Consider the following 19,654-nt stretch of genomic DNA (forward strand, 5'->3'; position numbering starts at 1 on the left):
AGGCAGCATACATGATGCAGATTCCATACAAGCAGATTCATATTCATTGGATTACATAATTAGTAATTATTAATTACCTCCAACGGATCTTGAGATAGGGTTGCTGTCATCAAATACTTGTAATCACATGCAACATTCAGCATATCCAAAATTTCAAGTGTTGCCCGTAAAGTTACTTTTAATCCAGTTAACGTGCTCCTTGACACAGGTATTTTTTTTTCGAGCTTTTCCCAGTCTGCAAGGAATTCTAAAAATTCCTGGATTGCCTGAAAAAAGTATTTCTTCATTAAGTAAACAAGCTTCAAAGCTATACAATGAAATATTAAGAGGAAAGGGGACGGCCGCTTCTCTACACAAAAGTATAGTCAGTAGTAGACATTTACAGATATTAGTAAGGAGCAAAAAATATATTCCATACAAATTTTTAAATGTTCCTAATTTTTATATTAAACTAAAAATTACAGTATAGGCTGTATAGGTGCCAAGGGATATATTCAGGTTGCGAGGCGGCGGCGGTTCCGGCATATTAACATTAACACATAATATTCACTACCAGCAACGCATAATTATATTAATTCTAATTATAATCGGCATAAAATATTCTTCACTATAAGAGGTATCTACTAACAAAAATACATTAAAAGGTTGGCTACTTCTGGTTTAAGGCACCGTCCGGCCGGTCTTTCTTTATGACGGTCTTCCCTTAAATGTTATAGTGAGTAGACGGACTTAGCTGATAGACGGTCTTCTCCGCATTGACCTTAATTTTAATCGCCAATTATTTCTTACCTTTCTTCGTCTGCAATTTTCATTCACGTACAGAGCATCTCTTGGTATACGCGAAGACATTGCTTGTATCAAATTGAATACAAGATCAATAAATTTTTGTGTTGCAGTTGAATCCTTCAATTCCTCGCAATAGGGTTGATAGTGAGCCATGGCGACCGAAATTTCGTGACCAAACACCTGTTTTTATAAGATTAATAATATTAGTTTTGATGAGCCGAAAGTCCTACGAAATAAATCCGGACAATCAATGAAAATTATTGATTATATTTATAGGTACATACTTCAGTTGCAAGAGGAACATTCATTACTTGAAAACCTTTCGGTTTCAAATGCGCTGGTGTTAACTTGTAAGCGATTTTTAAGTTAGGCTGACGATAATTCTCTTCCTCTAATACCGCTTCCCAATGTCTTTTTTTCACAGTTCCGTAAGGGGTCTGAAAAAAGAATATTACATTAGTTTGACTTCGTATTATCATTTTATACAAGGCGAAATTGTTATCTCTGACCAAACTCTGAGGGGTGAATATAGGTCATACTTAACAACTTATACTATGGGACCAGCCCCGAAATTGTGAAAAAAAATCTGCTGTCTCATACATATTGCGGTGAATCGGTAGAGTCAATGTTTTCTATTAAACAGGCGATTTCTTTTTCGTGATTTCAGGGTTGGCTATAGTAAAAGTTGTTCAGTATGACCTACATATTCACCCCTCAGAGTTTGGTCAGATGTAATAATTACACCTTGTATATTTTTAAAATTATCATTACTCATGCATTACTCTTAATTAACCTTGAACTCTTGTAGCTTATCATCCAAAGTAGATGTTCGAAAACATTTCACTAAATGATTAAAATCTGAAATCATCCATAACCGTCGTGAGCAGTCACAAGGGTGTTCACAGCTAACAGTGTCTTCATTTACACCGAATATTTTCCATACTCCTCGGTTCCAAGGTGCACCGTCCATCACGACAGCATCAACACAAATTCCGCTGTTTTCCATTAAAACAATACACTCTAAAACTAGTTTATGTAGCGGTTCGCTTTTGCATGAATTTTTCGATAAAAAGCAACCTAAGGCTTGAACCCATCTACCTCGAAAAGGCACAAACTTGAACACCAAAGCATGGTCCGCTGTTGTATTTTTTAAATTATCTGGAGTGTGTTGCCCCAGGTCAACAAAACCATTAAATTTCATGGTTTGAGAATCAAAATAAACGCCTTCACTTAATTTCATTTCATCCACTAAAATAACTCCTCGTTTCTCCTCCTTCTTCATCGCCTCACATCTTTCTTTTAAACTAAAGAAAGTAGAGGATTGGAATCCATATGCAGAACAGCTGATTTTGCTGAGATACTTATTTAAAGTTTGTACAGAAGGAAGGGGTAAAATATTTCTTTTACGTATAAATTCATACGTATTCCTGCTTTTTATACGTATCAACATGCACTCATAAATCCATTCTAACGTATATCGACGACCTTTTGTATTATTTTTTTTCGCGGCTTCAAAACATGATCTCACGGCATTTTGAAATTCTTCAGGTAGTTTTGAAATAGATGCTTGTACTACGGTATCCGATTTCTTTGCACACTGCGCCTTAGCCAAGGAAATTTTCTCCCTTAATTGGATATTCTGCAATTATATGAACGGTCGATATGAAATTCGTTACTCAAGTAGGTACAATGTATAAAGTTATAAGCCGACAAGATATTGTAGTAATTAAAATGTGGCAACATCGTAGTGTCGTCCCGTTTTCTTAGATTGATTTGAAAGGGACGACACTACGATGTTGCCACTTTTTAATTTCTACAATTTCTTGTTGGTCTATAAGCGGGTGTGCGAATAAAAAACAACAGCTAAGTAAAGTGGTATCCAGACGGGACTGATCAAATCGGTTGATTTTATCAGAAATGAAATTGGCGTCAATCTCTAATTTTAGATTTATGGTGATATTAGAGCCCTCTACATTGAAAAAATCCAGAAATGGTATCCAGACTGGCCTCACAAATTGGTATTCTTGCATCTGCACTTCATTTTATCGGTAATATCGGTCATTATCGGCGGTTGAATTCGGCGAGCCAAATTGGTATTTGCATCCGCACTTCGATCCTGATTCGATCGGGCAATTGAATCAGATTGGCGAAAAATTTACTAATCTGGATACGCCTTAAGGGACTTCGAAATGATTTCGAAAAATATGTATGAAAACTTCTTGCTCAAGTTTCTTTTTGTATTATTTTACGTCTTCAATTATACAAATACAGTATATTATAGCGTCGCCTAGTACCCATAGTACAACTTTTGCTTAATTTGGGGCTAGGTTGACCTGTGTAAAGGCCAATACACAATGGGCCAGCGTGGGCTAGTCTGGGGGACGCATTTATGCGTTAGAGGGAGCAAGTGATATTGCTATCTCATTCTACCGCATGGCAGCGTCCCTTGGCCTGGCCGGCGCTGGCCCATTGTGTACAGGGGCCTTTAGATCTTGTTAATACAGGCTACGAAGGCATGTATTCCCCTATAGCTAGCAATTTTTTTTTTATACGCTTAGAGACAGGTACGGGCTGAAAAACAGCGCTGTGCAGTCGCCAGACTCGCGGCATAAGCTGAGTCCCGAGCCTATTGTCGCACTTAGGAATTAAACATTAACAAATAGTTCTTAATGTTATACCTATTATATAAATAGTTATTAAAAGATGTATGTATACTTATCGCTATTCTGCTTTGTGCTGTAATTAATGCTTATTGCCTTTATATAGGGTGGTTGACTGTCAAGTCAAATCAAGTTCTCTTTTTTTTTTTGCGACGTGTCGGAACGGTTAGCGACTATGGAGTGTATATGAACGCACACACGACACGATGTCACGTTAAAATTACATTCTCCTTGTATATCTCGTTAATTAAATATATTCTATATTTTATATACAGTCAACAACCCTATTGGACTTTAACCTTATAATGTAAGCTGTAACCTTTTTTGTTTTCTCTTTGTTCGATTTGTTGCTGTAAGTTTTGTTGCGACAATAAATGACTTTTATTTATTTAGATGTCCCCTAATATTTATTTATTTAATATGTTTTTGATAAAAAGCCGTAACAGACTACCGCACCATACCGCGACTTTAGTGCGGTGCGGCGCACGTATCGATAGTCGTAAGGTGGTCGCCGTACGTGCGTTAAGAGCCCCCTCCAGACTATGCGCGTGAATCGCGGGCGAAGCCGCGAACGCGAGTGTGGAGTCCAGAACGCAGACCTGCGAAATCGACTCCACACTCGCGTTCGCGGCTTCGCCCGCGATTCACGCGCATAGTCTGGAGGGGGCTAAGGATGTAGCTATAATTTGGAGCGTGAAAGAGATATTTTAACCGCACCATCAAGGTCGTGGCGCGGTGCGGTAGTCTGTTACGGCTTTAATGCCGGCTACATACGTAACGATAAATCGTTGCGATAAAACTGTGCAGTCCGATTGTCCGATTGTCGATTATCGTAACGATTTGTCATACACACGGTTCGATTTATCTGCACAGTCGGACTGCACAGTTTTATCGTTACGTATGTAGCCGGCATAAGACTTACCGTCCTCTTCAGACGCTTGCATTTATGTACAAGATTTGAAGCGCGCCGTTTAGCTTCTGCCATTTTTTGTAATAGAGTTGAAGTGGAATTACGGTTCTGCAAACGATTTCGTAATATTCGACAAGATTTACATCTTGGGTACTGTTGATTTCTTTCGTAAGTATCATCACCAATAATCACACCTTTACAAAATCTGAAAATTGATGTAATTATTAGATAAATTCGTTTTTATCTTTTATTATTCTCCTGTACCATTGTTTATGTATAAATAGTGCTTTAATCTACAGGTACCTACATAATAAGGGTTCTTAAAATACACATAAAAGTCGAGTTTTAATAGGATAGGTTCAAGAATTAAGACCTATTTAATGTACCGTTACATACAATATTTTTAATGACAAAAATGTTAAATAAAATCAAAGTTAGGCTTACGAGTTATCCTTTTATTTTAAATACAACTGTTACATTATGGTATATATATTCATAAGACGACTGCAAACAGTTGTATTATCGCCTACACCCATAGTACAAGCTTTGGGGCTAGGTTCCTCGTATTCGAAATGAAAAGTAGAGTGTTTAACTCGGGTGAATGGCATCATTTTAGCCTCGGACTATACTCTCACTGCGTTCATCCCTTGGTTAACAATCTACCAAAACTTACTTATTGTCGTCAATCTGAGTACCAACGCACAAAGGCCATCTTTCAACCGATTTTAAGTAATCGTAGGTGTTGTCATATGAATTAATTTTCTCCTTTAGTGGCAATTGTTCATTATTGGGAAAAATTACCTGCAATTAAATAGCAATTATGTTTCGTTACAAATTCAAATCATGCCAACCGAATTTTATTGTTACATTAATAAACACTTACAGTGACAGTTAGATCATCGTTTAAACGTATATGATGTTTAATCTTCTGAGTTTTTGGATCCATTCGCATAAATTCCAGCCCATTAGGATTTTCTGCATGTAGCCAAAAAGGCGGCAACAACGAAAATGCCCGAAACTTACTTTTAAAATTCTCTATTGGATTTATTGTTACATTAGTATCCTGATATTGACTAAACAATGGTTCCGCAAAGTCCTGTTGTATCATTTCATAATCCATTAAATAATTAGAATCATTTTGATCTTCTGATAATTCCTGTTGCTCGGCATTGATTTGTTGTTGCTGCTCGTCCTTAGGTTGATTGGGGTATGGTTCGAAAGATTCCTCTATGTGAATAGTATTGGCTTGGAGTTCATGTTCGGGAATGGGAATAAACTGATGCTCAATCGTGGGCACAGCTTCTTCCTTAAGCGTTTTTCTTTGTGTAGGAATATATTTGAGCTCTCCTTTAATAGTTAACTTTTCGTACATATTTATATTTTCTTCTTTAAAATGAAGATGGCAAATATAATCATTTGCTTTTAATGCAATTCCTAACGACTTTTTCCAACTTTCCAACCGTGCCGGAGTCTGAGAATTAATAGAAAAATGAAGAATTGTTGAAGTGAAATTGTGAAATTTATAAGAAAAATATAAAAATCACAATATAATATTTTATTAAATAACTAGCGACCGGCTTCGCACTAGTCAACAAATTATATAAGTAAACCTTCCTCAAGAATCACTCTATTGATAGGTGAAAACCGCATGAAAATCGAACTGAAACCGTCCAGTAGTTTGTTTATCGCAAAGATACATTCAAACCCACGAACAGACAGTCGCGGCGGGGGACTTTGTTTTATAAGGTGTAGTGAAAATTACATACTTACCGTTGGTTGGAAAAAAGATACGGATTTCGTAACATTTTTCTGTTTTTTCCTCTTACGCCCACTTTGGCAACTGTTTACGATGCAAACTTTTCCCATTTTTACTATAGAAAATATATCCTATAGCGGTGGATTTGCCCTAAAGCCCCACATTCACACTCCTACCTTGTAGGCCGCCTCGTAGTCCACGTCGTTGGGTAGGATTGTGTATGGGGGTTGCGGACTACGAGCCGTCCTACCGTTTAGCCGTTTGTAGGACGGCTCGTAGTCCGCAACCCCCATACACAATCCTACCCAACGAGGCGGACTACGAGGCGGCCTACAAGGTAGGAGTGTGAATGTGGGGCTTAAGGCCTGGTAAGCCCAGGCCCGAGGTGGCTAGATAACAGAGGTGGCAGTCTATATGATGCGTACTGAGACAGGGGCGGCTAGTTTTACTACACAAGGAAATCCTAAATTTAATAAATCAATTTATGAAAATTTTAAATAAAATTTCAAAAAACTGACAGCGCACTTCACTCAGTCAATAAGGTCTAAATTCATGTTAAGTAGTTCCCAGTACTACCTACTAGCGCCACCGGAGAGATTTCGAACTATTCTTTATACTGACAGCTGGACACTTTTACAACCGTCTTATCATAAAAGATAGCTCTCCTTTACTTCTACACTCCATAATAGACATAATATATATATAGACGTAGTCTCAACGAGCTGTCACTGTTGCCACTTTTGTTTAGTGTACGATTAACAATGAGGCCCACGTTGCTGTCGCCATGTCGATAAAGTCATATCGATAAACTATCGACATTTCTTGCAATTTTAATTTTACTTCAAAGGCTTAACGATACCTAAAATTACCAAAAACGCTTTTATTCTTTATTGTGGTTATCAGATCACAATTTTATAGTCACGCCCCAGCAGGGAACCAAGGGAAAGTTCAGATATTTAATTAAAAAACATAAATACCTCCTAAAATAGGTGTTCCGCAATAATTGAATTATATTATTATATTATAATATATTCATTATCCATTAGCATTTCAATAATGTTTATGTTTAACGAAGATATTGAAGCTTCAATTAATCGCTATTTCGTTCCGCTGTGTAGCGTTTATCGATATATAACATGATTAAAATCGACTTTTCACATCCCTAAAAGAGCACACATATACGCTTTTACGCACACATACACAGGGTGGGCGCATCAAGAAAGGCAACACTTGATTTGAAGTCCGCCTTGTCAACAGTATGGTTGTCCTTTTTTGACAAACGGCATTTTAAAAGAGCGAGGTGAGAGAAATGATACTAGTTGCTGCGTCGTGAAAGAGAACAGAAAAGGTTGGGCCCTTGGAAAATAACTTGCAAATAATTGGAAAATAATGGTCGGACGAAACATTTGTGTTTTCTTGTAATTGGATGTCGGTGTGATTTCTAGAATAAGTATTTTTAACGTCCCTAGCACGCTCAACACGGATATTTTGATAATGATAACCATTGCTTTCGACTACTTGGCACTGCTTCTTGGAGAACATTTTCATTAACGCCTTCACCACGACTCTTGGACTGCTACACGAGTCATTTTGGATCTCAGTATCAACACAATAGATGGAGACGATCCCGGAAACGTTCGAATGGAAATAGAATATTACAGAGATGAACTCAAAGTGCGTCGTACCGTCTACAAGACAGTACAGACGTTACTTTCCAAATTCAGCGTATTTGAGCACACCAAAGTCTTTAACAGCGATTCGGTGCCAAGCTTTGAAGATATATTGGCCAAAATGGTAACTTATACGTTTGTGAGGACTATATAAACGTGATTGTTGTATTATACATACATAATGATTAAGATTGTAATAGTCTTATAACTAGGTCGTTATTGGCTATTATATATGGGCTCGGCAAGGTGTTCACAATATCTGAACACGCACGCCCTGATAATAGAGGCGTGTTCAGACATTTATGAGCATCCTAGCTGCACCAATATATCTGATGGCGACTGTACTTTAGAAAACTTATAATATAAATCCAGAATAATATAATATAAATCCAGTAAATTTCGTTTCGTTTTATTTTATAAATCCACAAATTATTATCCTTAAGCATTAACATTACAACAGTATATAGAATCACGCTGTGTGGCGTGCCCTTGAAGAGAGTTGAGAGGTTCAAATATGGTCAATATGGATAAGTATGTCTGTAGGGTAAATGTGCTTCACGTTGGGGCCTGTTTACATATTGATTAGTGTTGATTGCGGGTTTAATACATTTGCCACTATACACAAGTAGCAAGTGTATCAACTCGCAAAAATACTATATTTTTGCTTCCATTGAGGTATACATAGTAAGCACTATTCTCAAATTATGTGAGGAAATAAAACAAATTCAATTTAGTAAAGCGTATTTAATAGGGGTAAAGTGACGCGAATACAATTAAAAAAACAACGCATATTCTTAGTTTATATTAAATGTAGATGGCTTTTTAGTTTTCACTTGGTCACAGAAATACGCTAAAAACCACTTTCAGAGTAGGTGTTTCTTGCGTTTTGGCTGTCCTTCTTGTGTCCTTCCACAGCATGAGCATGTCGTAAGTCCTGTTGTATTTGTCCCTGGACTTAGCAGGAAGCTAGTTATTCATTATTAAGTTTGCTTCTGCTTTCAAATGAGGCGGTGTGCCGTCTATTCCAGGTCGTTTTCGTCACTTGAACTCATTTTGTTTATTACGAGTATTAAAATAACAAGCGGTAACTTATTGAGTATTGCACAACGAATAAACTTTGCCGCCTTTTATCTGCATATTTTTTTAAATTATATTACCATAGATACGAAGCATGCGGTACGCGCATGCGTCAATCCGCGCGCACCGCGCAGCGCCCTTTCGCGGTGCTAAAGCGGTATCCAGACGGGACTGATAAAATCGGTCGATTTGATCAGAAATGAAATTGGCGTCAATCTCCAATTTTAGATTTATGGTGATATTATAGCCATTTAAATTGAAAAAATGCCCCATAACGAAAATACTAGCCTCACAAATTGGTGTTCTTGTGTCCGCACCTCATTTTATCGGTCATTATCGGCGGTTGAATTCGGCGAGCCAAATTGGCGTTTGCGTCCGTACGTCCCGATTCGATCGGGCAATTTAATCAGATTGGCGAAAAATTGACTAATCTGGATACGCCTTAAGCAACATCGAGTTCACGATAATTTGACATATAATAATAATAGATTTTTAGCATAAGTTGCATTTCATAAAACTTAACCCAAATCATTTGTACATTTTCAAGTCAAAGATAAAGACATGTTGGTTTTAAAATTTTAATAAGTATAGACCATAACATTGTCATGATCTTGTAACATTGTTAAAATAAGAGAGTCTCCCATTTTCATTTTATTGCATTTTTTATAAAATGTCTTTAGATTCTCGGGATATCTTGGTCCTAATTCGATTGCTCTTTTTTATGGAAATAATTATATCCTTCAGATTCACAGGATGCTCGAGGCTTAGCCGAATAACACTGCAAGGAAGTATGTCATGGCTCAATGGTTCTAATTAGCCATTAGTATAATACCGCCAATGAATGTTTACATCCACCTGAAAATAAGAACAACATTCATAAAATGAGGATAACCACACAAAACTAACAGATGGTTGAAATTGTTAAAAAAAATTAGACCGATTTCTTGTTTACGAACTTAACAGCTCATGGCAATTTAATAATAAAAATCAAAACACAAGTGAAGAAAGTTTTATGTACCTATGAATTTCACGGATAGGTACGTACTCCTGTACGGCCATTGCTCCTCTAATTCAACGGCATTGTGCTTATCACTGTTATGATAATAATTTCAAATTTGTAGAATCTGCTCGCAATCTCGCATGAACTCGCTTATTTTTCTTGCAAAACTCTGTCCAAGGGTCAGCGTAGGGGCCGTCGTGTAGGGGTGGGGAAGAAAACGTTGTCCAATAATTTTATTATGCAGTGCCAAGTTATCGAAAGTAAATTCAATCTTTGTCCAAATACGCGCAGATGTCGTGGGGAATCAGAAGTCCGTGGGTCGTGCTGAGGTCGTCGAAAATCTCAATGATAACATTAATAGCAATTCGCAAGGTAACATGAGGCTTGTCCGTTATTTTTCGGGAATGAGAGCTAAGTGACACTGACAGTTGACATCGTTTTTTTTTCTATCTCGTCCCATTTACTACGTGCAAAGGAATTACTCGGATCTGCCATTCCATCTCACAAACGTCATATCGATCATTTAAAAAATTATATTTAATCAATAAAATGAAATAAAAATAAAAGAGCTGCATTTCCGTGATCGCTATAATAAATACTATCGGAAAAAAATATAATTTGCCTATCTTCAAAAAACTTTACCTACCCAATTGTAACTGCCCCAAGCATCGATCAACTAGAATCGAAGCTAAACCTAGTAGCTGGACAACTGTCGAACTGGTTTGAACAGAACGGTCTCATACTAAACCTAACCAAAACGCATTTCATCCAGTTTGATTTGTCTGGGCGCAAGCGCCGTCCGTTGCATGTAGGCCTCGCCGGCGGCACCATAGACCAGTTTAAAAGTACCTCCTTTTTGGGCTTCCACATAGACCAAAGCCTAACATGGGAGAGTCATATTAATTCCCTGTGCGGCAAATTGGGAAAGGCATGTTTCGCCCTTGGCAGGCTGATGACAGTACTTCCGCTTCAGGCAGGCCGCAGCTGTTACTTCGCCAGCATACAGTCCATCGTTCAATACGGGCTTGAGCTATGGGGACGTGCGGCCGATTGGCTACGTGTATTTAGGCTCCAAAAACGAGCTATAAGGGCTATTGCTCGAGTTCCATGGTACGAGTCTGCAAGGCCTCACTTCACCAACCTAGGGATTATCACGTTGCCAGGTCTCTTGATACTGCAAATAGCCTCATACACGCGAGAGAATTTAGATAAATACCACAGGCGGGGTGACAACAGCGACCGTATTACACGATACGGGCATAAACTAGCAGCAGTGCCCCGAAGCTTAGCAAAGACGGCAAAAACTATACACGTCATGGGCCCCTCTGTGTATAATAATCTACCAACAGTAATAACAGACGCACCTAGTTTGTTAATTTTTAAAAATAAACTTAAAGCTTGGCTTGTTGAGCGGTCGTTCTATAATATAGAAGAATTTCTGACTTCGAAATATTAATGATAAAAATAGAAATCTACGCAAGTAGCTAATGTATTTAATTTTAATTTTTAATGTTATTTGTACTAGTTATGTAAGCTGACATGTAATTACCTATTACCAATAAAGAATGAGTATGAGTATGAGTATGAGTATATTGCGCAATTATATTGAATGAACGAATATTGAATGGTACTGAATGGCAGAATAAGTTTGTGCCTTTAACTTTTAAAAATTAATTAAAGAGGGAAATTGTTTTTGACTTTTTGGATGTGAAGGTTTGATTTGAGTGATGCTTGATGCTTAAATAATAATTATTTTAGCTTATTTCCTCGCATGTTTGGAGAAAAGCACTATATATGCCTCGGCAGGAATAGCAATTCGTGGATTCGTCTTCATTGTCGGACTCCGCTTCGCGTCGTCCGACAAAATCGAAACTCATCCACGAATTGCCCTTTCCCGGCCTCTGCAATAATGTACTATTTCTACTTTACGTATTTTTTTAGAAAAGTGTGAAGCCTGTTAACTGTTTTTGACCCGTTAACAAATACATTTACCTACACTGTACTTTGTTTAGTTTGTCCTAAAGAAAGGTCATAAGACCAGTCACCCTATCAGTAGGTAAGTATGTACATAAACTTAACAGAGATGTCAGAGATACATTTGTACCTACAAATGTATATTACAACAATGAAGTCCTGAGCCAACGCGCAGTTACAGAGATATCCTGCGGCCTAGTTGAGGCAACGCCAGCGTCTGTTATCTAGGAATGGTAGGATCCGTGGAGTGGGCTTTTTTGAGAGGGAGCTTTTTGAATTTCAATAACCAATTTCAAGGATAAATGCCATTAAAAAAATTACATGAAAAATAGACTACTGCAGAAGACTAACCAAAATTTTAAAAGGTTAAAGTTGCTTCGATAGAAAAATTCACGAAACATGACTAATTTAGATTTATTTTCAGTTGTTTAACTTTATTATCCCGTCGGGTAATTCGCCAGTAACTGGCCACCGGCCAATAACTCATATTAGTATAATAAGGTTTCAATAACTGGCCAGCCTGTTCTGTTTATATTTATTTATTGTAAGCCTATACGGTGTCCCACTGCTGGGCAAAGGCCTCCCCCCTTGATTTCCATTCGTCTCGATTTTGGGCAATCTCCGGCCAGTCGTTAAGAGTGCTATTACATTTCGGGGTTGAGCGAGTTTAGGTATTTTACGCGCTGCGGCAGGCCGTGCGAGCTCAGTATTCCGATCCCTTCTACCACACTCGCACTACAATGATGGATTAAACATTCTTGATCCTTCGCGAAGCATATTGAAATCAACCATAACAACACTAACTGTACTTAACTTATAAAGTCCTAAAACTGTTATTTGGTAAGTACGAAAATACTAAATGCAGTGCAAATGTACATAGGGGCTGTTCATAAATTACGTCGTCTATTTTTGACCCCCCCATCCCTCAAATCATCCAAAAATCATGCTTCGGATGACTCTGTTTCCTCCTACGTCATGCTACCATCATCCGATGTCCATGACCCCCTCCCCCCCTCCTCCCATTTGAAACGACGTAATTTATGAATAGCCCCATACTCGTACTTATGAACGTATATTACTCGAAAGAAATTATAGGTACTCGCTTATTTACAAGAAACAAGTTACAAGAAACTGAAGATACACAGGGTCTGATGATGGAGCTGGAAGGTGGCCACGGGTACCAGTCTATCATGTAACTAAACCACTTCGTGTTTGGGCTCGTTTGATTCGTCTAAACAAGATCTTTGACACTGAAGATACACAGGGTCTGATGATGGAGCTGGAAGGTGGTCACGGGTACCAGTCTCTCATGTAACTAAACAATTTCGTGTTTGGGCTCGTTTGATTCGTCTCAACAAGATCTTTGACACAAGACAGTACTCAGGGTCTGATGATGGAGCTGGAAGGTGGTCACGGGTACCAGTCTCTCATGTAACTAAACAATTTCGTGTTTGGGCTCGTTTGATTCGTCTCAACAAGATCTTTGACACAAGACAGTACTCAGGGTCTGATGATGGAGCTGGAAGGTGGTCACCATTACCAATCAACCATACAACTAAACCACATCGTGTTTAGGCTCGTTTTATTCATCTCAACAAGATCTTTGACACTATATAGGTGATACTCAGAGTCTGATGATGGAGCTGGAAGTTGGTTACCGGTACCAATCAACCATGCAACTAAACCACTTCATGTTTAGGCTCGTTTGACTAGTCTCAACAAGATCTTTGACACTAGGTGATACTCAGAGTCTGATGATGGAGCCGGAAGGTGGTCACCGGTACCAATCAACCATGCAACTAAACCACTTCATGTTTAGGCTCGTTTGATTAGTCTCAACAAGATCTTTGACACTAGGTGATACTCAGAGTCTGATGATGGAGCTGGAAGGTGGTCACCGGTACCAATCAACCATGCAACTAAACCACTTCGTGTTTAGGCTCGTTTGATTCGTCTCAACAAGATCTTTGACACTAGGTGATAAACCAAACACGAAGCCCAAACACGGAGCCCAAACACGAAGTGGTTCAGTTATGTGATAGACAGGTACCCGTCGCCACCTTCGAGCTCCATCATCAGATCCTGAGTACTTTCTTGTGTCAAAGATCTTGTTGAGATGAATAAAACGTGCCTAAACACGAAGTAGTTCAGTTACATGATAGACTGGTACCCATGGCCACCTTTCAGTTCCATAATCAAACCTTGTGTATCTTCAGTGTCAAAGATCTTGTTGAGACTAATCAAACGAGCCCAAACACGAAGTGGTTTAGTTGTATGGTTGATTGGTACCGGTGACCACCTTCCGGCTCCATCATCAGACCCTGAGTACTATCTTGTGTCAAAGATCTTGTTGAGACGAATAAAACGAGCCTAAACACGAAGTGGTTTCATTGCACGGTTGATTGGTACCGGTGACCACCTTCCGGCTCCATCATCAGACCCTGAGTACTATCTTGTGTCAAAGATCTTGTTGAGACGAATAAAACGAGCCTAAACACGAAGTGGTTTAGTTGCATGATTGATTGGTACCGGTGACCACCTTCCGGCTCCATCATCAGACCCTGAGTACTATCTTGTGTCAAAGATCTTGTTGAGACGAATCAAACGAGCCCAAACACGAAGTGGTTTTGTTGCATGGTTGATTGGTACCGGTGACCACCTTCCGGCTCCATCATCAGACCCTGAGTATTATCTTGTGTCAAAGATCTTGTTGAGACGAATCAAACGAGCCCAAACACGAAATGGTTTAGTTGCATGGTTGATTAGTACCGGTGACCAAATTCCGGCTCCATCATCAGACCCTGAGTACTATCTTGTGTCAAAGATCTTGTTAAGACGAATAAAACGAGCCTAAACACGAAGTGGTTTAGTTGCATGGTTGATTGGTACCGGTGACCACCTTCCGGCTCCATCATCAGACCCTGAGTACTATCTTGTGTCAAAGATTTTGTTGAGACGAATCAAACGAGCCCAAACACGAATTGGTTTAGTTGCATGGTTGATTAGTACCGGTGACCACATTCCGGCTCCATCATCAGACCCTGAGTACTATCTTGTGTCAAAGATCTTGTTGAGACGAATCAAACGAGCCCAAACACGAAGTGGTTTTGTTGCATGGTTGATTGGTACCGGTGACCACCTTCCGGCTCCATCATCAGACCCTGAGTACTATCTTGTGTCAAAGATCTTGTTGAGACGAATCAAACGAGCCCAAACACGAAATGGTTTAGTTGCATGGTTGATTAGTACCGGTGACCAAATTCCGGCTCCATCATCAGACCCTGAGTACTATCTTGTGTCAAAGATCTTGTTAAGACGAATAAAACGAGCCTAAACACGAAGTGGTTTAGTTGCATGGTTGATTGGTACCGGTGACCACCTTCCGGCTCCATCATCAGACCCTGAGTACTATCTTGTGTCAAAGATCTTGTTGAGACGAATAAAACGAGCCTAAACACGAAGTGGTTTAGTTGCATGGTTGATTGGTACCGGTGACCACCTTCCAGCTCCATCATCAGACCCTGAGTACTATCTTGTGTCAAAGATCTTGTTGAGACGAATCAAACGAGCCCAAACACGAATTGGTTTAGTTGCATGGTTGATTAGTACCGGTGACCACATTCCGGCTCCATCATCAGACCCTGAGTACTATCTTGTGTCAAAGATCTTGTTGAGACGAATAAAACGAGCCTAAACACGAAGTGGTTTAGTTGCATGGTTGATTGGTACTGGTGACCACCTTCCGGCTCCATCATCAGACCCTGAGTACTATCTTGAGTCAAATAAATACATATAGAATGTCAGGTCGTTTCAAATATTTTTAATCCTGTCCGGTAGTTTATTAAACTGTACCATTATAAATTATAATACTATAAAAACAGTGCTAGGATCAAAGTCTCTCGTTGCGGTTTACACGCACACAGTATAGCGTTTTACACGGCGCCCGCCGCACACAATGATAAAAAACCTCGTCGTCGCCGTTGAAAATGTGCGGAGCCGACCGACACACGTCCTGCCTGTACAAGCTCTGCCGCGGCACTGAGCTGGTGAGCGCGCGTCATCGGTAATATAGAGTAGTTTTCAAAAAATTGCCAAAAAATTATAGTAGAATTTCATAAACACTAATGTATACCAACAGTATAAGCAAACGTTGCAGATTGCTTGAGTATGAAAATGACTTCGATATTAAGTAGATTTTCGTAGAAATTGACACTTGTTTCGGAGAGAAAATTGAGTTCGTTTTACTTTGATTTTCTCTTTCTCAAAGGTATGTAGGATAAATATCGTTTGATATGCTTAAAGTACAGGGTATTAGTAATACAAAATAGCCAGGTTTAGCAGAGAAAACTTCTCAACATTTCCAAATAAAAGCTTGCCGTTCAGTGCTTCACGCGGTTTTTCGGAAACGACCATCAGAAAAAAATTCATTACTTATTTAATAAGTCCTTTTTCTAATATTTACAACGATATTTAAAAAGATAAGAAGACGCTTTTACTGGAACAAGTACTCATTGTTTCTAATAAGGAGCACAAAGTCCTGAATTTCGTCGACTAGTATCATCAATTTTGCATTATTTCGACTTTTCTTGTAAGAGCGCTCTTAAGATATGCGTCCAGGTCGTCCCGCCATCTCCGTCTGGGCCTACCACATCCTCGCCCGTCTTGCGGCACCCATATCGTGGTTATTTTGGCCCACCTCTGTGGGTGCATGCGGCAGACATGGCCGGCCCAGTCCCATTTCAGCTTGGCGGTCTTAGTTCCAACATCGGTAATGCGCGTTTTTGAGCGCAGCGTAGAGTTACGGATTCGGTCAATCCGTTTTACTCCTAGTATGCTGCGCTCCATAGTTCTCTGGCAAACCTTCAATTTGGTCTTTTGCGCCTCGGTGAGTGACCACGTTTGAGCACCGTAGGTTAGGACAGGCAGAATGCACATGTCGAAGAGTTTCCGTTTTAAGGTCAGAGGAAGGTCGCCCTTCATCAGCTCCTTCATAGACCAATAGCTCCTCCACGCGTTTTGGATCCGTCTTTCGACTTCTTTATCCTGTCTATGGCTGAAGGAGACTAATTGGCCCAGATACGGGTACTCGTCGACATAATGTATTGTCTGCCCATCTACCTCGACCCCACGTTTTGTACTGTTGGTCATTATTTGCGTTTTGGTCCTGTTCATTGTAAGACCAACTTGAAGGCTTGCTGAGCTTAGGTCTTGGAGCATTAGCTGGAGTTCTCGGGCTGTTGAGGAAAACAGTACAATGTCATCGGCGAAGCGGAGATTTGTTAGTCTTCGGTCGACAACGTTCTGTTTATAGGTGAATAGAATTCATTTTTAGTTTAGGGTGGCCACTTTTAGTTTAGGGTGGCCAGTTACTGGCGAATTACCCTATATCGTAGCAGTACAAGTTTATAATATCGGCGTCGCGCCATATCTTTGGGCCTCTTCTAGTTTCATGGCCCCCTCCTAAAGCATTGATTGTAATAGGTACGGCCCCTCTAGTGGATTGTCTTTATATGAAGAAAAGACACACAGCACATTGTTTTCCCTTTTATTAAATAATATACATTTATTTCGCATTTACATAGGTAGTTACTCGTACCTATAATTTATAATATTCGACCCACAAATGTCCACATTTTGATCTAAGATCCCAAGTAACGATCGACCTTCACTGATCTGTTAACTAAAGGACGTGAAACTTAGGACTAGTTGCACCAACCACATTTGACAGACTGATCAACGTCAGCAGGCGCGCCCCGACGCTGTACTATGAAACTTTCCATACATAAAAATTTAGCGAACTCTTTAACGATACGAACAGTTTGGTGCAATCGACCCTTAAAGATGTCCTTCTGTTCTGCAGGAAAACAATAAGATCTGATTTGAGGAGAATAGTGTGTGTGGGGGGGGGGGGGGGATGCCGCCGGGACAGTAACCGGCAGCTCCACCAGGGAATTCGCAGCTCACTGTACTGGAGCCGGGCCAGGCTACATCCGGACGGAAACGAATTGCTGCCTAATGACCGCGCCGGCTCCTGACCTATCCCGTACACACAACATGCATATTAATTAAGGTGTATTCGGGTAATACCGAATGTCGGATAATTCCGAAATTCAGATGAAAATCACCCTAAATTCCATCATAATAAAAGTCTCTTTTCGGAATTATCCGACAGTTTTTGACATTCGGAATTACCCGAGTAAACCTTACGTCCTTATTAGTTATTAGCCATGTGTAAAATAATGCTGACTAAGGGTGAAGTGGCGCCCTCAATAATTTTCTACCATTTCTTGTCGGACTATACAAGCTGATCTTCCATCACTTCTAACTCTTCTCTTGCGTTAAAACGTATTTTTTTAGTTCCATTTTATTTAATTTTTAGGGTTCCGTACCTCAAAATGAAAAAACGGAACCCTTATAGGACCACTCGTGCGTCTGTCTGTCTGTCCACCTGTCACAGCCTATTTTCTCGGGAACTACTGGACCAATGAAGTTGAACTTTTGGTACACATATGTAAATTAGTGACCCAAAGATGGTCATGTTTTTTTTAGAATTTTAAAATAGGTACATAAGTTCGAATTTATTTAATAAAATAGCCAAAAAATTACCATCCCCCCCCTTTATCTCCGAAACTACTGGGTCTAAAATTATAAAAAAATACACAATATAGTTCTTTACCTGTAGATGACAGGAAAACCTATTAGACGTGTGCAGTCAAGCGTGAGTCGGACTTATGTACGGAACCCTAGAAACGCGTGTCCGACTCTCACTTGGCCGGTTTTCTTTTTCTATTTTACCTATGTCGCACTGTAGGTAGACTGTTCCCCTAAAGACGGTATTCTCCAAATTGATCATAAAATGCTTACAAGCTGTAGTGCCAACTTATTTCTTGGAACCGATACTAGAATTATTGATTGAAGCAGAGTTGAGATGTCTGGGATAATTCAAGCCTAGAGTAGCCTGAAGTAGATGGCGTCATAAGGATTTTCGTATGTTTCTTTTGAAAATATATACCTAGCTACTTAATTGTTTCAGTAAAATATCATGAAGATCCCTCAGTAGTGTACAAGAAATTCAGCTACTTTTCAAAGTTCATCTCATTCATAAAACTAATTATATTCCCCCAACAGAAGCAAAACAATCTCGCATAATTTCACCCCTGAAGTCTCAAGTACAGTGCAATTAAATAAGCAATTAAAAATGGCAACGGGCGCCATGACTATAACAATTAAGAGGCTCATTAGATAACGGCTCAGATTACCTAAATCTATGCAAATTAATGCCGTCCTGTAATGGGGTAATTTGGAATTTGCTCCTGGCAACCCCGAGTCGCGGGATGGGGAAACTGCCATAGTGCCATAGACTATAATAATTATTATGAACTTTTAATAATTTTTTAAACCGACCAAATACAAAACCGCCTGGATCCGTTACTGAAAGACCTGACTTTGACCTGCAATATTTTGTAATCATGTAATGTTTGCATCTACCCTCAACTGGCTTATGGAGCCATTTGAGGGTAAATTTTGTTCACTTTTATTTAAATACCTAAAGATACAGACTATATTACAGTGTAATATTTCCTCCACTTAGGAATCTACTCACGTAACACACTTAAACACGTACTCACGTAACTTCACACCGAAACTTAACAGATATATTATATAAAACAGTCCCTTATTCATAGGAAAACTGGTGCCGTAGTGGCAGCAAATCACTCAAATAAAACTGGCGAAGAAAACTACCAGAAAAGTGTAGTTACGGGGAGTTAGGTTAATTTGTAACTTTGGACAACTGTAGCCATGAGTTATGAGAACTTCGGA

The 19,654-nt window shown here is 39.3% G+C and overlaps 1 protein-coding gene and 1 long non-coding RNA gene across 3 annotated transcripts; both read right to left on the reverse strand.

The window, feature by feature from the left end:
* Window positions 1-851: 851 nt before the first annotated feature.
* LOC134668787 (uncharacterized) lies at window positions 852-1,696 on the reverse strand. Its single transcript, XR_010098824.1, has 3 exons — window positions 1,580-1,696; window positions 1,071-1,223; window positions 852-966 (listed from the first exon to the last, which is right to left on the reverse strand). It is a non-coding gene; the product is annotated as an uncharacterized LOC134668787 (long non-coding RNA).
* Window positions 1,697-4,131: 2,435 nt separating this feature from the next.
* Window positions 4,132-6,266, reverse strand: LOC134668494 (uncharacterized). Of its 2 annotated transcripts, XM_063525942.1 has the most exons (3): window positions 5,240-6,266; window positions 5,030-5,157; window positions 4,132-4,561 (listed from the first exon to the last, which is right to left on the reverse strand). In XM_063525942.1, the coding sequence occupies exons 1-3, from the start codon at window positions 5,726-5,728 to the stop codon at window positions 4,213-4,215; spliced, it is 966 nt and encodes a 321-aa protein (XP_063382012.1). In that variant the 5' UTR covers window positions 5,729-6,266; the 3' UTR covers window positions 4,132-4,212. The 2 variants fall into 2 exon arrangements, with proteins under 2 accessions (XP_063382012.1, XP_063382013.1); XM_063525943.1 differs by lacking the exon at window positions 4,132-4,561 and having other exon boundaries at window positions 4,568-5,157.
* Window positions 6,267-19,654: the final 13,388 nt, after the last annotated feature.

The sequence above is a fragment of the Cydia fagiglandana genome, chromosome 11 (assembly GCF_963556715.1).
Source record: "Cydia fagiglandana chromosome 11, ilCydFagi1.1, whole genome shotgun sequence".
NCBI classification, from domain to species: domain Eukaryota; kingdom Metazoa; phylum Arthropoda; class Insecta; order Lepidoptera; family Tortricidae; genus Cydia; species Cydia fagiglandana.

What these genes read in the sequence shown, in the direction of transcription:
- LOC134668494 (XM_063525942.1), bottom strand. Translation starts at nt 5,728, where the DNA reads ATGTACGAAAAGTTAACTATTAAAGGAGAGCTCAAATATATTCCTACA. An exon ending in ACGATGATCTAACTGTCACT is followed by an intron (nt 5,158 to 5,239) that starts GTAAGTGTTTAT and finishes ATTTAATTGCAG; the next exon opens with GTAATTTTTCCCAATAATGA. An exon ending in ACTCAGATTGACGACAATAA is followed by an intron (nt 4,562 to 5,029) that starts GTAAGTTTTGGT and finishes ATCAATTTTCAG; the next exon opens with ATTTTGTAAAGGTGTGATTA.